At 41.8% G+C, this 14340-nt stretch overlaps 1 protein-coding gene across 1 annotated transcript in view; it reads right to left on the bottom strand.

Moving 5' to 3' along the window:
- The window catches only part of LOC104992524 (contactin-associated protein-like 3), a 232716-nt gene that overhangs the window by 172546 nt on the left and 45830 nt on the right, over positions 1-14340 (bottom strand). Inside the window, exon 3 of the mRNA XM_010845436.1 lies at positions 224-417. Within this exon, the coding sequence (XP_010843738.1) occupies positions 224-417 (194 nt within the window). The remainder of the gene's footprint in view (positions 1-223; positions 418-14340) is intronic.

Raw genomic sequence — 14340 nt, 5'->3', positions numbered from 1 at the left:
ATGGGAAGACATTTCCCCTACATTGTTTTACTTTTTACTTATTTCATAAATTATACATAGACAGTGTATTCTAAAATGTCACCTGTGCCTTACATTCAGTGGGAATATTTTTGAGTAATTTAGGAGGCTCTGTTTCTGTACTTGACCTGACAGATGGGCAGCAAAATGTTGTAACTGGCATAGTGCATACTCTGACAGACTGCTTTTCAATAGATGCACATACCCAGATGCTTTCCTCTCGTCGATATTGCTTCCAGTTCCTCCCGCCATCACTGAACATCAGGAGGTAGCTGGTCACCCAGTCGGAGCTCCCGTATCCTCCCTGGGTGGCCACAGCTGTGACCTCCATTCTCTCTCCAAGGTCAATCTGCAGCCACTGGTATTTATTTGACACAAGAGGAGACCAGCCACCAGCTCCTTTTTGTGGGGAATAGAAAAAAGAAAAATGATAAAGATGGAGAAATCTTTGAAATTTTTATTAACCTGGAAGAATAGTATCATAAATGAAATTTATAAAAATCATACTTTCACATTTTTCCTTACATAATGCCTCACAATTGCACACACTTATACAAACAAAAAGTAAAAACACAAGTTATGTGTAAATGAATGAAGCTTATATTAACTGGATCGTCTGTAACCCCTGATTCTTTGTAGTTTGGGGGTCCCACTAAGTGAAAGTGCTTAATATAACAGGTGGACAACAGGCCATCACATCAGCGCTTGGAACTAGTGTCTTTATTGGCTTTAATGCATGACTTGCCCTCTGTTGGCCATAAGGAAAATATGCAGACCATAGCAGAACTAGAAAATCTTAGTTTGGGATTCCTAACATGAGGAACTACAGTGTTGAGTACTGGGATAACAAAGATGGTTATGGCATAGCCCTGCACTCAAGGTGCTCACGGACTCATAATAGAATAACTTGAGAACAATTTAAAGAATAACTTGAAAGGCAACATGGGAGTGGTGAAGATGAAATTAATTTCTGTGCAGGGGAGCGAGGGTTCTAAACAGGCAGGAGGGAGGATGAATGAGAACCCAGAGGAGGCTAATAATAAGGAGTTTCTCACATATTGATGACAATAGGTGCAGAGTAGAAATCACTGGGCTTTGTTCTTGCCAGTGCCAGTAAGAAACCAAAGAATTACAGATTTCTGAGAATGTACTATTGGTATATTTTGTTCTTCCATTTATTAGAAACATGAGTTTTGAATTTGGATTTAGATATCATATTATATAATATGTTTTGTTCATTTAAATTATTATGCAATATAAAATTGGGAAATAGATTTGAAATGAATTCTAGAACTGATATTTTGCTAATTATCCATGTCTAGAAAACAGTGTCATGTAAACAACCCCTAACATGAAAAAAGTAGCTTTAAAAGTTTTTTCCCATTATTCTTACACCTAATTTGAGACTCTCATAATAAAGCCTGATACTGTAGGCAACATTTACTATCTTCTTATTAAGGGCAATTATTAACATCCACACCCTGTTTACTAAAACTGTTATGACTCAGTGCACATCAGGAGATGTGTGACATGGTTACAGGATAGCTCAAAGGGAAATGGAAGTGGGGTACTTACAACAGTGTGTGGAGCTGTCACCAGCAAATCACCAGCAAGTGGGCACATCTATCACTTCACTACGTCCTCTTTTAATTGCACTGCATGTATAACCCTTAGTTAAGTCTGAAGCTTACAAATTCTTTCTGTGACTTCCTCTTTGTTCCAATATTATAAAGTTTCTTCTCACTGTTTCACAAGCACAATATCTTTTCTTTTGATCCAGAATCTTAAATATGCCACATTTTTGGTTGTTCTGTAATACATTTTTAAACTTTCTATTTTGAAATAATTTCAGATTTACAAAACAGTTGCAAAGATGGGTAGGGAATTCCTGTCTACTTTTTAACCTAATGTCTCCTAATGTTAATTTCTGACATCACCATGGCACTTTGATGAAAACTAAGCTATTAACACTGGTACAAGGTTAAAGAAATGATCAACTTTATTTTGATGTTTCCGGTTTTTCTACTAACTCACTTTTCTGTTCCAGGATCCTGTGTTGCATTTAGTCGCTGTGTGTCCTTAGTGTTCTACAACCTGTGAAAGTTTCTCAATCTTTCTTTGTCTTTAATCACAGGACTGATCATCACCCAACACCTTCCTGCTACTTTTATTCATTTGTGCAAAGGTCCCAACTAATATCTGATGAATGAGAAGTCCCTCTGAGTTCTAGCTGAGGGCTAACTAATAGTCCCAAGTAATATTACTCAGCAATTGCCTGTAATTTTGTAACCAAAATAAGTCAAATATTAGGTGTTGGCATTTAGTTGTCATTTTAACTTAGAGGTTCTACTTACAAATTTTTTAATGAATCCTTTTAAATCTCCAAGAAACTATTAAATGTCCTGTATTCTGACTTATATTAGTTAGTATCAAAGGATGTACTGATGATACACTTCTTTAAAAAACTTGACAATCTTTCTGTGTCATTTTTAATCTCTTTTGAAGTCAGGAAGTAACATTAACATGTTATGAGTACCACATGTACAGAAGCACAACAGACTAAAAAGTATCAGCATGTTTCCAGCATGTTGCCTCTCTCACAGATACATCTACATCTCTGTCAACCAGTCTTCAACATCTGCAGGTAATCGACCTTGAACACTTCATATCCCTTACCTGTGGTGAAGAGGTATGCAAATTAAGCTATTTGATTAAGTAGGTACTCTGCTAAAGTAATGAAACTGCAGAATACCCTGTGCCGTGGGGCAATTCATTTCAGTTAGGTAACACAGCCACAGGGTAATCCCCAGATACCTGCTGGCTGATGATGTGAGTTACTGTGCTTTTGCTCATTCACATAGTCCACTGAGGTGACTGCCTCTTTTTCTAATGACTGGAAAAAATGGGAAATACACAAATATAACCTGAACACTGTTAGGGAGCACTGAGCAGTTTTACTGACCAGTGGAGCTGAACCACTGTTCTGTAATAAATGAGATAAACAAGAGAAAATGAAGTAGCCAAAACTTCTCACAAGCATGGGATGTGCTAAGGACCTTCCCAGATGCTCCAAGTGTTACTTGACACACACCCTGCTAGTAAGACAGGTGTTATAGTCTCTGCTTTGCAAAGAAGAAACAACCATTTTAGGTTCTGATGAGGGTGTTTTATTAAAGCTTAGCTCCCTTTTCATTCTCTACCCCTTCTAAGGATGTATCTGTTTACTGATAGCCAGACTGTATTTAATATTTCTATACTGGCAGACATGGACCACCACCCAGGTGGTTCAGTGGTGAAGAATCCACCTGCCAATGCAGGAGGCTCAGGTTCAATCCCTGGGTCTGGAAGATCCTCTGGAGAAGGAAATGGAAACCCACTCCAGTATTCTTGCCTGGGAAATCCCATGGACAGAGAAGCCTGGCAGGCTATAGTCCATGGGGTCCCAAAGAGTTGAACAAGACTCAGGGACTAAAACAGCAAACAATTGGCAGATATATTGGAAGGTTTGTCTCCACTTATTCCTGTGTGACTGCTTCCCCCACCTTTGGTCGGATCAGACACAGGCAGTGACTTGTGTCTTTGGAGGAGAGGAAAGGTTAAACAGGAAACTCTCAGCTGGGGCCTTACACTGACCACAAAGACAATGACCCCTGCTCCTGATGACCATGGGGCATGAACTTTCATAAAGATTGTCAGCTTTGTGCCGAGAGGGAAATTACCCAGAGCTGAAAAGAAAAATAATTTCATGCCTTCCTCAACTTTCAACAAGATTCAGAGCAGAGAGATACCCAAGGGACCAATGTCAAATGGGTTAATTTGAAGTGAAGAGACCCACCCATCTCCAGGGCATCTATATGTCAAGTAAGTAAATGGCTAAATTGAAACTGTCACCAAGGAAAGTTTCCCTTCAAGATCTCCATTACATTGTCTCAAATGGATCTTATCAAGCCCTGTGTGTTTTTTTCCTCACTTAAATGCATCGTAATTCACAGAAGAGACTTCCCTGGTGACTCAGATGGACCTGGGCTTGATTTCTGGGTCATGAAGATTCCCTGGAGAAGGGAATGACTATCCACTTCACTGTTCTTGCCTGGAGAATCCCATGGATACAGGAGCCTGGTGGGTTATGGTTTTTCCAGTAGTCACGTATGGATGTGAGAACTGGACCATAAAGAAGGCTGAGTGCCGAAGAATTGATGCCACTGAATTGTGGTGCTGGAAAAGATTCTTGAGAATCCCTTGGCCTGCAAGGAGATCAAATCAGTCAATCCTAAAGGAAATCAACCCTGAATAGTCTTGGAAGGACTGATGCTGAAGCTGAAGCTACAATACTTTGGACACCTGATGTGAAAAGCTGACTCACTGGAGAAGACCCTGATGCTGGGAAAGATTGAAGGCAAAAGGATAAGCGGAAAACAGAGTATGAGATGGTTGGATAGCATTACTGATTCAATGGACACGAATCTGAGCAAACTCCTGGAGATAGTGAAGGACAAGACAGCCTGGCGTACTGCAGTCCATGGGATCATAAAGAGTCAGACACAATTTAACAACTGAACAACAACAGCAAATTCACAGGAGACATATTACTGATTCCAGGTGAGGCTGGGTGAGTAGGGAGAGGATGAGAGAACCAGGAATGACAGATGTTCCAGGCAAGAGGGGCTGATGGGTGGGCAGGCCCTGGGGATGCTCTATGACCTGCCTGCTCAGAGATCTCTGGGCTTTAAATACTGATGTTTTTGTCACAACCCCACCTACCGTGCTGAGGAAAATTTAAGCATTGCTCCAGCTCTGATTTCTTAAGAAGCAGTTTCAGCTAGCTACATATACCATTCCTGACTATAAAGATGTAGAGAAAACACAGAAACTTTGCCTCTGGGACCTGTCTAGGTAACCTCTGATCCCCTTTCTGCTGTGCTCCCAGCAATCTGCTAGCAGCCTGAGCAGGAGAGAACAGACCGTTTTCCAAAAAGTGCATCCATAAGGGGGGAAAAAAAAATCACACAGCAGCCTAGTAAAACACATTCCTGTACTAAATACAAACATACCTTGTAATGGCTTTGTAAGAAGACAATTCAAAATAAAAGTTTAAAGTGTATACTGATTAATGTGTGATTTCAGTTAAATGCCAGTAGTATTAAGAGGGAAAAAAACACAGTGTGACTGTTCAACTGTGACTCCCTGAAGTTCTGTCTGAAGCATCCCAAGGGACAACTTTCAATGCCTGTGGCATTTAACATTCACTGCTGCAGCTCTTTCTGCATAAAAATAAAGAAATATCCATTGCTACTGTGTGTTTTGTTTTGCTTCTCATATACACTAATGTTAGGCAGGGAGTTAGGCATTAGCTACAAGGGATGGCCTAGCCTAAAGGGATGCAAGCTGATCTCTAAATCTCACCCAGACATGCCCAGGAAAGCTCACAGATATGCTATAAAAGTAACCACAGAGACTTTTCCAACTGCTGCACAAGCATTCTAGGCAAATAGTGGATACAAACTAACCACAGGGGCTTCTCCAACTCCAGCACACAGTGCCCTTGATGCACGGATGTGTCCTCAAGTGACCTTAGGCAGCCAGGGGCCCATTAAGGGTTCATAAATATTCTATACCTATATCCATCAGATTATAACAGACTAAATTATGGGAAAGTCATGTGCAATAAATCCTACTGTTATGTAACTTGCGACTGTCAGCCAGCCTTGAGCATACATCTATTTGCATTCCTTTTCCTGATTGGTGGCTCGTACAAGCCCTACCTCTCACAAGGCAGAACCAAGAGGAGAAGATGGGAAAGTCAAGAGAGATCGTGGCCACTCCTTCAGGGTCAGGTACTCCCTCCTCTCAGGAGTGTACTATTCATTGTCTAATAAAAGATCTGTCTGCTTGAGCTGTAACTGAGCTGTAAACCAGTCTGTTGTTTCAAATTCTTGCCACAACAAAACAGGAGCCTGAGATATCGTGCCTGCATGAGCTGTAATTAATCCATCCTTCCAAATCTTTGTAAACCAACCTGACACTCCTAACCAAGTGTTAGAAAACATACAGTAGAGAGGCAATAAGAATTGAGTTGATTTTTAGCTTTTCAGTTCTTATTTGAAGTTCTGTACTCATATGACTATAAGACAATTCTGCTAATTTCTCATCTTAGAAATAAAATGAGAATTGCCCAGCAAGCCTATAAACCATCCAAACATGTAGTAGTACTTCATTATGACTAAGTAATGTGTATGACCGAGCTTATTTGTTCATCTCCTGTGAAATCTTCATGTTTACCAAAGGTGCAGTTCTGAGATCTGGTCTAATTCTATAAAAGCATCATTGTGCATTTTTCAGAGGGCCCCTGAGTTGCTCAGAACAGATATGAGTCTGGATCATTTGTGGGGTCACTCAGAATAAGCATCATTTCCCTCTGATATGTAGAGAAAGGTGGGGAATACAGGATGACCAGAAGGCCAGGAGGCCAGGCACTCTACTCCAAGGCCCCCACCACTTCCCACGGACATGCCATTACACTTCTTAAGTCAATGGCTCCTTTTTCAATTAAATACAGTTTAGGACCATGTCAGGGAAATAACCATGAGAACTAAATCGTCCATCCATACTTGACTGCCCACTCAGCCAGAAGCCTCTGGAAAAAGTTCCGTTGATGGTAAAAGTTACATTTTCTTTAGTGATTTTATTTAGCTGCATTCATTACACTTTGTAAGCACACTGTGAAAGCCTTGGATAAAAAGAGTATGTACTGAGAACCTGTTATGTAAAACAGAGTAGTAAAGTGAGACTGCAAAAAGAATCAGACCTAAGCATCACAAAATGCAAATACAACTGATAAAGGAACATTTAGGGGTGAGTTGGCATTCATCTCCAGTAAGTTCAGTTCAGTTCAGTCGCTCAGTCGTGTCTGACTCTTTGAGACCCCATGAATCGCAGCACGCCAGGCCTCCCTGTCCATCACCAACTCCCAGAGTTCACTCAAACTCACGTCCATCGAGGCAGTGATGCCATCCAGCCATCTCATCCTCTGTTGTCCCCTTCTCCTCCTGCTCCCAATCCCTCCCAGCATCAGTCTTTTCCAATGAGTCAACTCTTTGCATGAGGTGGCCAAAGTACTGGAGTTTCATTGCTTAGCATCATTGCTTCCAAAGAAATCCCAGGGCTGATCTCCTTCAGAATGGACTGGTTGGATCTCCTTGCAGCCCAAGGGACTCTCAAGAGTCTTCTCCAACACCACAGTTCAACAGCATCAATTCTTCGGCACTCAGCCTTCTTCACAGTCCAACTCTCACATCCATACATGACCACAGGAAAAACCATAGCCTTGACTAGACAGACCTTTGTTGGCAAAGTAATGTCTCTGCTTTTGAATATGCTATCTAGGTTGGTCATAACTTTCCTTCCAAGGAGTAAGCGTCTTTTAATTTCATGGCTGCAGTCACCATCTGCAGTGATTTTGGAGCCCTGCAGATGGTGACTATGGAACTATTATCTGTCAGGGCGAAGCCCCTCCACTGGATTTCCTTGAAGGAAACACAGCAACAAGGGAGGAATCCACTGCAAAAATCACACTGTAGAGAGAACAGGGAACCCTTGAAATACCATCTTCCAGTCAGCAAGTGGTCCAGAGCTCCTCATTATGTTCAGAGCAAAGGCAGGAACAGCCAACAAAAGGTTCCACTAAGATATTCCATCAGCCTTAGTCACTGGCTATGGTCTTCCTGGATCAGTTTCTATGTCACCAGTTAAACAAGCAATTCAGGGTTGCTCTGCGCTTTAACATGGGACTCTTGTATCTTGAGGATACCAGATGCCTCATGAACGGTTGTTAATTGAACCTCACCCCTTTGGCAGGATTGAAGACCACCTCAATTGGGATGTCTTTCCTCATGACTCCAAAAAAAGAAAAAAGGAATATCCCCAAGAGAAGCAATGAAATTACATTGTATGAGTAAAGCAGTATGAGGTGATGGGGCAAAGCATATCTTCATAGGGATGCCAATATTAAAAGTGGAATAAACAATGACATCATGGTGTATTCAGGATGGTGATGGTTTACTCGCTAAGCCATGTCTGACTCTTGCGACTCCGTGAACTGTAGCCCACCAGGCTCCTCTATCCATGGAATTTCGCAGGCAAGAATACTGTGAAGAGTAGGTGGCCATTCTCTTCTCCAGGGGATCTTCCTGACCCAGGAATTGAACCTGGGTCTCCTGCATTGCAGGCAGATTCTTTACTGACTAAGCCACTAGCCCTCATTCATCTCAAGGATACATACTGTTAAGTAAATAACTTTCATGAACATTTCGGTATATTACACACAACATAAAAGTGAATTACTTTGGGGGGAAAAAAACAGCTGAATTTGCTAGACAACTATCTTAGAATTTGGATAGTGCTTAGAAGAGCTTCTACATACCTTTGGGGAAGTTGCCAAGTACGTCATAGGTAGTATTTACTCCTGGAAAAAACACTATGGCAAAATTGTTGCCACCTTGAGATATTTACTGTGCAGGTTATAAACACAGACATAATTCTGCAAAGATAATACATTGTGTTTTTCACTCCTCTCTCCAGCAAATCCTGTTAGCCAGTGATCACTATCCCCTTATGCTCTAGAGAAGCCAAAGAGGACAAAGACCAACTCAGAAAATAGGAAACAGTACGTGTGGTGTCTCCCTCTTTGTCAGGAAGAGATGGAAGCCCAGAGCACTGTGGGAAAGAGGGGAAATGGAGGAAGGGTAAAAGGTGGTGGGAGAAGCGATTCAGACACCTTGTTCAGGAATGAAGTCCAAGGGGGATAAAGAAAGTGAGAGGCATAAACAAACAGAGGAGAGGCTTTCTGGGGCCCATTTGGAATTTGGGGCGATCACCTTGTAGGGTGATAATAGATCTTTTGACTGTGTGGATCACAATAAACTGTGGAAAATTCTTCAAGAGATGGGAATACCAGACCACCTGACCTGCCTCTTGAGAAATCTGTATGCAGGTCAGGAAGCAACAGTTAGAACTGGACATGGAACAACAGACTGATTCCAAATAGGAAAAGGAGTACGTCAAGGCTGTATATTGTCACCCTGCTTATTTAACTTTTATGCAGAGTACATCATGAGAAACGCTGGGCTGGAAGAAGCACAAGCTGGAATCAAGATTGCCAGGAGAAATATCAATAACCTCAGATATGCAGATGACACCACCCTTATGGCAGAAAGTGAAGAGGACTAAAAAGCCTCTTGATGAAAGTGAAAGTGGAGAGTGAAAAAGTTGGCTTAAAGCTCAACATTCAGAAAACAAAGATCATGGCATCCGGTCCCATCACTTCATGGGAAATAGATGGGGAAACAGTGGAAACAGTGTCAGACTTTATTTTTCTGGGCTTCAAAATCACTGCAGATGGTGATTGCAGCCGCGAAATTAAAAGATGCTTACTCCTTGGAAGGAAAGTTCTGACCAACCTAGATAGCATATTAAAAAGCAGAGACATTACTTTGCCAACAAAGGTCCATCTAGTAAAGGCTATGGTTTTTCCTGTGGTTGTGTACGTATATGAGAGTTGGACTGTGAAGAAGGCTGAGCGCCGAAGAACTGATGCTTTTGAGCTGTGGTGTTAGAGAAGACTCTTGAGAGTCCCTTGGACCGCAAGGAGATCCAACCAGTCCATTCTGAAGGAGATCAGCCCTGGGTGTTCTTTGGAAGGAATGATGCCAAAGCTGAAACTCCAGTACTTTGGCCACCTCATGAGAAGAGTTGACTCATTGGAAAAGACTGATGCTGGGAGGGATTGGGAGCAGGAGGAGAAGGGGACGACAGAGGATGAGATGGCTGGATGGCATCACTGCCTCGATGGACGTGAGTCTGAGTGAACTCCAGGGGTTGGTGATGGACAGGGAGGCCTGGCATGCTGTGATTCATGGGGTCACAAAGAGTCGGACACAACTGAGCAACTGAACTGAATTGAACCTTGCAGGGGCTGTGCAGTCATTACTAACAGTTTCCAACAATTTCTGGTTTTCTCCCTCCAGGCACAGGGAGGATTGCACTTCCATGTCCCCTGGTGGTTGAGAGGGGCTATGTGACCACCTCTGGCCAACAAGCTGAGTAGACGTGATAGTCACTTCTGGATAGGACAAAACCATTCAAAGGATTCCCTGCCCCACCCCACCCCCCACATAGTGACCCAGAATTCCCCACAGGCCATTAAAAGGGGGTATAGAAGTTAAATGAGAGTCTGACTGAATCTGAACAAGTTAACTTGACAAAGACAAATTAAACCTGTAATCAAGGTAATTCAGGCTGGAAACCAAATGAGACTCAAGGTCAGGCTTCAAGGAGGCAAGGAGTGACACCAGAGAGATTCCCAAAGGGACAGTGACTTATTCCCTGGGAACATGATCTTACCAAGAGGTATATCTGCCACAGGTTTCAGGAATGGGTGCCCAGTAACCCCCAGAGTTAAGAGCAGACAAACGTCCCTCAGTAGATAACAAGAAGCTGAGACCCCAACGTGGGGCACGCTTCCCACTGTTCAGCTCCATGAGGGCAGGAACCTGTCTGTAAATCCAAATACCGTCTTGGAAAGAAGTAGGAGCAAAAAAATCTGAGCATCCCTGGAAGATGTTCTTCTGTTCAAAAGAGGCTATGAATCCAAAAGAGACTGAAGATTGCCTTATTTAGGGGGTAGTTCTATAATTTGGGCTACATGATAGACAGAAACAACAACACTGTCTCCCTGGAGGTTGTTGACGTCACTGAAAACATGCTTGGTTTGTTCTGGTTTGTGTCATCTAGTGCCTTAGGCTCTATGGGGGTAAACTGAAGACTCTAGATCTTGAAAAGGACCATGGAAGAATCAGAAAAGATGAGTTCTGTGCAATTCCATATGACAACTCTATGGCCCGGTCTGCACAAACTCTAGGATTTGATGGTTTCTCCTCCCACATGCTACTAACATGCATTTTATTATTTTATTTATTTATTTGGCCTTGCCCCATGGCATGTGAGATCTTGGTTCCCTGACCAGGGACTGAACCTAAGTCCCCTGTATTGGAAGCGTGAGTCAACCATTGGATCCCAAGGAAGTCCCTACAATCATGCATTTTAGAGGAGCTGTGATTTAGTAAAGTTACATGGTTGTCAGGACAGTGCTGCCCAGGCCTTAGTATGTCAGTGTATTTTACAGATGCTGTTACACTTGGCTTATTCATTGCACTCAACAACCACAGTGCATCTGCAGGATCACTTGTTTAAAAAATTATAATAACAACAGAAAAAAATGGTGGCTTCAAGAAAAAATGTGTATTGGCCTTAATTGGTCTAAAAACTTTTAGAAGCACAGACAAACAGAATGCAAAATCTGACATCCAGAGGCAAAAATTTCCCAGTATATTCATATATCTATAAAAATTTGATTCACAAGCTCTTTTATGGCAATTTGAATTACTCAGACTAGTATTTGGGAATACTGACCAGTTCTACCAGGCTTCTAGCCTGTGAATAAAAGATAGGAATATTTGAGAACTATGATTCTATGAAAAAATATGAGGGGAAAGTTAATTATTATAAGATTTGCATCAGAAATTTTTGATGTAATATTCTGATTTATATCAGGAATTGACATACTTTTAGACATTTTAAATTATTATTCACTCTTTCCATTTTTTTTAACTTTGTTATAACAAAGAGTGAGTTTTATATTGATAGAGTCATTTCCTAGGCAGGTTGATAGGGAGTCTAGGGGTCCCCAAGGAGAGAGGGGTCTGGAATTCTCAAGGAGGAAGAAAGGACAAACTTTTTTTCTTTCTCCACATTCCTTAGGATTATATACCAATAATGTATCCTGCCTAAGGACAGTCTTTGGATTCAATCTTCTGTTATCTTAAAATGTTAATTATGGGAGTAGACCTGGTCTTTACAAGGGCGTATCTTGCCTGAGGACAGTGTTATCTTAAAATGTAAATTATGGGAGTAGGTCTGATGAGGTCTTTACAGCCTCCAGACATTCTTTGGATTATATAACCTCATTATTAACACTAGCAGGGTACTCTTTCTACCCCCTTCTGATGCCTATGTCAAAAGCTTTCTCTATCTCCTTTATACTTTAATAAAACTTTATTACACAAAAGCTCTGAGCGATCAAGCCTCATCTCTGGCCCCGGATTGAATTCTTCTCCTCCGGGGGCCAAGAATCCCAGTGTATTCGCGTGATTCAACAACAACCTTTCAATATCATATCTTATCTGGGATACTGCAGAATCCAAATAATCAGACATTGCAGGTTATAAGAAAATGTTCACTGTCTAATGCCCAGGTCTAAGCATTTTCTCCTAATGTAATCATACATCTTTATTTTCTGCTAAAACCTATTACATTAACTTGTACTAGTAAATGTACTTCCTAACTTGAAAAATAAGTATCTTAAAACTGAGAATAGTTCTAAAATGCTTAGTCATTCACTGTATTGGAACTTTAGACAAAAATCTTTCTTGGCTCCACCAAAATATATGTCTATTTCGAGGAAATGGGATCAATGTCTCAGTATGAGAAAGGTGAAGAATTACAAAGAGAAAGGAAAACATCCAGTCATTTCAGCTTGTTTCCATCTACTTTCCGTTGGCAATACACAATATAGCAATCTGAAATGTCATTTTTGATCAAGTTAAATTTGAAGCAATCTCATCTGCACTGTCGCTGACGAGTGGCTTGCTGCAGTAGAGTGCAAGAATTTCAGCATCTGGGCCATGAATAGAGTGGTTCTTCTTTCTGGGAATGATGGTTTATGCAAGCATTTTGGAGAAACAAAAAAGAACATGATACCATGCAGGGCCCTATGGGGCTCCTGAGCACAACTTTCTATGTCTCTCATTTCTTTGATTACAGGAAACAGCCTTCATTCAGCCTCTATGACCTCCCCTGAGTTCCAAAGGGCAGATTCATGCAGTTGTTAATTAGGGAAGGGAGGGATGTGAGACCAGGAAGAAACAGTCAAGAGCAGCCTTTGGACGAGGTCCTGTTTCCCCATCAATGGATATACACAACGTATCTTTGAGCTATTTTGCAGATACTGAAGCTGCCTTGAGGTGGGAGAAGTTAATGATTAATGACAGTATGCTGCCCACAAGCCTGGAGACCCCAGGCCAGTTGGACCTGAAGGTTGACTCTATTTATCTCACCACCAAACCATCAAAAGAACGTCCATGACCTGATCACATCCTCTTTGAACAATTGCTATAAAAACTCTCATTACCTTTCTGAAGTGTGAACTCATGAATTTAAAAGCATTAATCCCACTGTGGCCCTGTTTGCCTGGCAAAGTAACAAAGCTATCCTTTACTACTTCACCCCAAACTCTTGAGAGAGTCATTTCCTAGGCAGGTTGATAAGAAGTCTAGGGGTCCCCAAGGGGAGAGGGGCCTGGAATTCTCAAGGCAGAAGAAAGGACAAACTTTTTTTCCCTCTACATTCCTTAGGATTCAGTTCAGTTCAGTCGCTCAGTCGTGTCCGACTCTTTGCGACCCAATGAATCGCAGCACGCCAGGCCTCCCTGTCCATCACCAACTCCCGGAGTTCACTCAGACTCACATACATCGAGTCAGAGATGCCATCCAGCCATCTCATCCTCTGTCGTCCCCTTCTCCTCCTGCTCCCAATCCCTCCCAGCATCAGAGTCGTTTCCAATGAGTCAATTCTTCACATAAGGCGGCCAAAGTACTGGAGTTTCAGCTTTGGCATCATTGCTTCCAAAGAACACCCAGGGCTGATCTCCTTCAGAATGGACTGGTTGGATCTCCTTGCAGTCCAAGGGACTCTCAAGAGTCTTCTCCAACACCACAGTTCAAAAGCATCAATTCTTTGGTGCTCAGCTTTCTTTACAGTCCAACTTTCACATCCATACATGACCACAGGAAAAACCATAGCCTTGACTAGATGGACCTTTGTTGGCAAAGTAATGTCTCTGCTTTTCAATATGCTATCTAGGTTGGTCATAACTTTCCTTCCAAGGAGTAAGTGTCTTTTAATTTCATGGCTGCAATCACCATCTGCAATGATTTTGGAACCCAAAAAAACAAAGTCTGACACTGTTTCCACTGTTTCCCCATCTATTTCCCATGAAGTGATGGGACCAGATGCCATGATCTTCGTTTTCTGAATGTTGAGCTTTAAGCCAACTTTTAGAGACTCTTAAGAGGAGACTCTTTCACCTTCATCAAGAGGCTTTTTAGCTCCTCTTCACTTTCTGCCATAAGGGTGGTGTCATCTGCATATCGGAGGTTATTGATATTTCTCCCAGCAATCTTGATTTCAGCTTGTGCTTCTTCCAGCCCA

This window comes from Bison bison, unplaced genomic scaffold (assembly GCF_000754665.1).
Source record: "Bison bison bison isolate TAMUID 2011002044 unplaced genomic scaffold, Bison_UMD1.0 scf7180017864217, whole genome shotgun sequence".
Taxonomy (NCBI): domain Eukaryota; kingdom Metazoa; phylum Chordata; class Mammalia; order Artiodactyla; family Bovidae; genus Bison; species Bison bison.
Note: the sequence above shows the minus strand (reverse complement) of the source record. Positions and strands in the feature narration are given on the sequence as shown.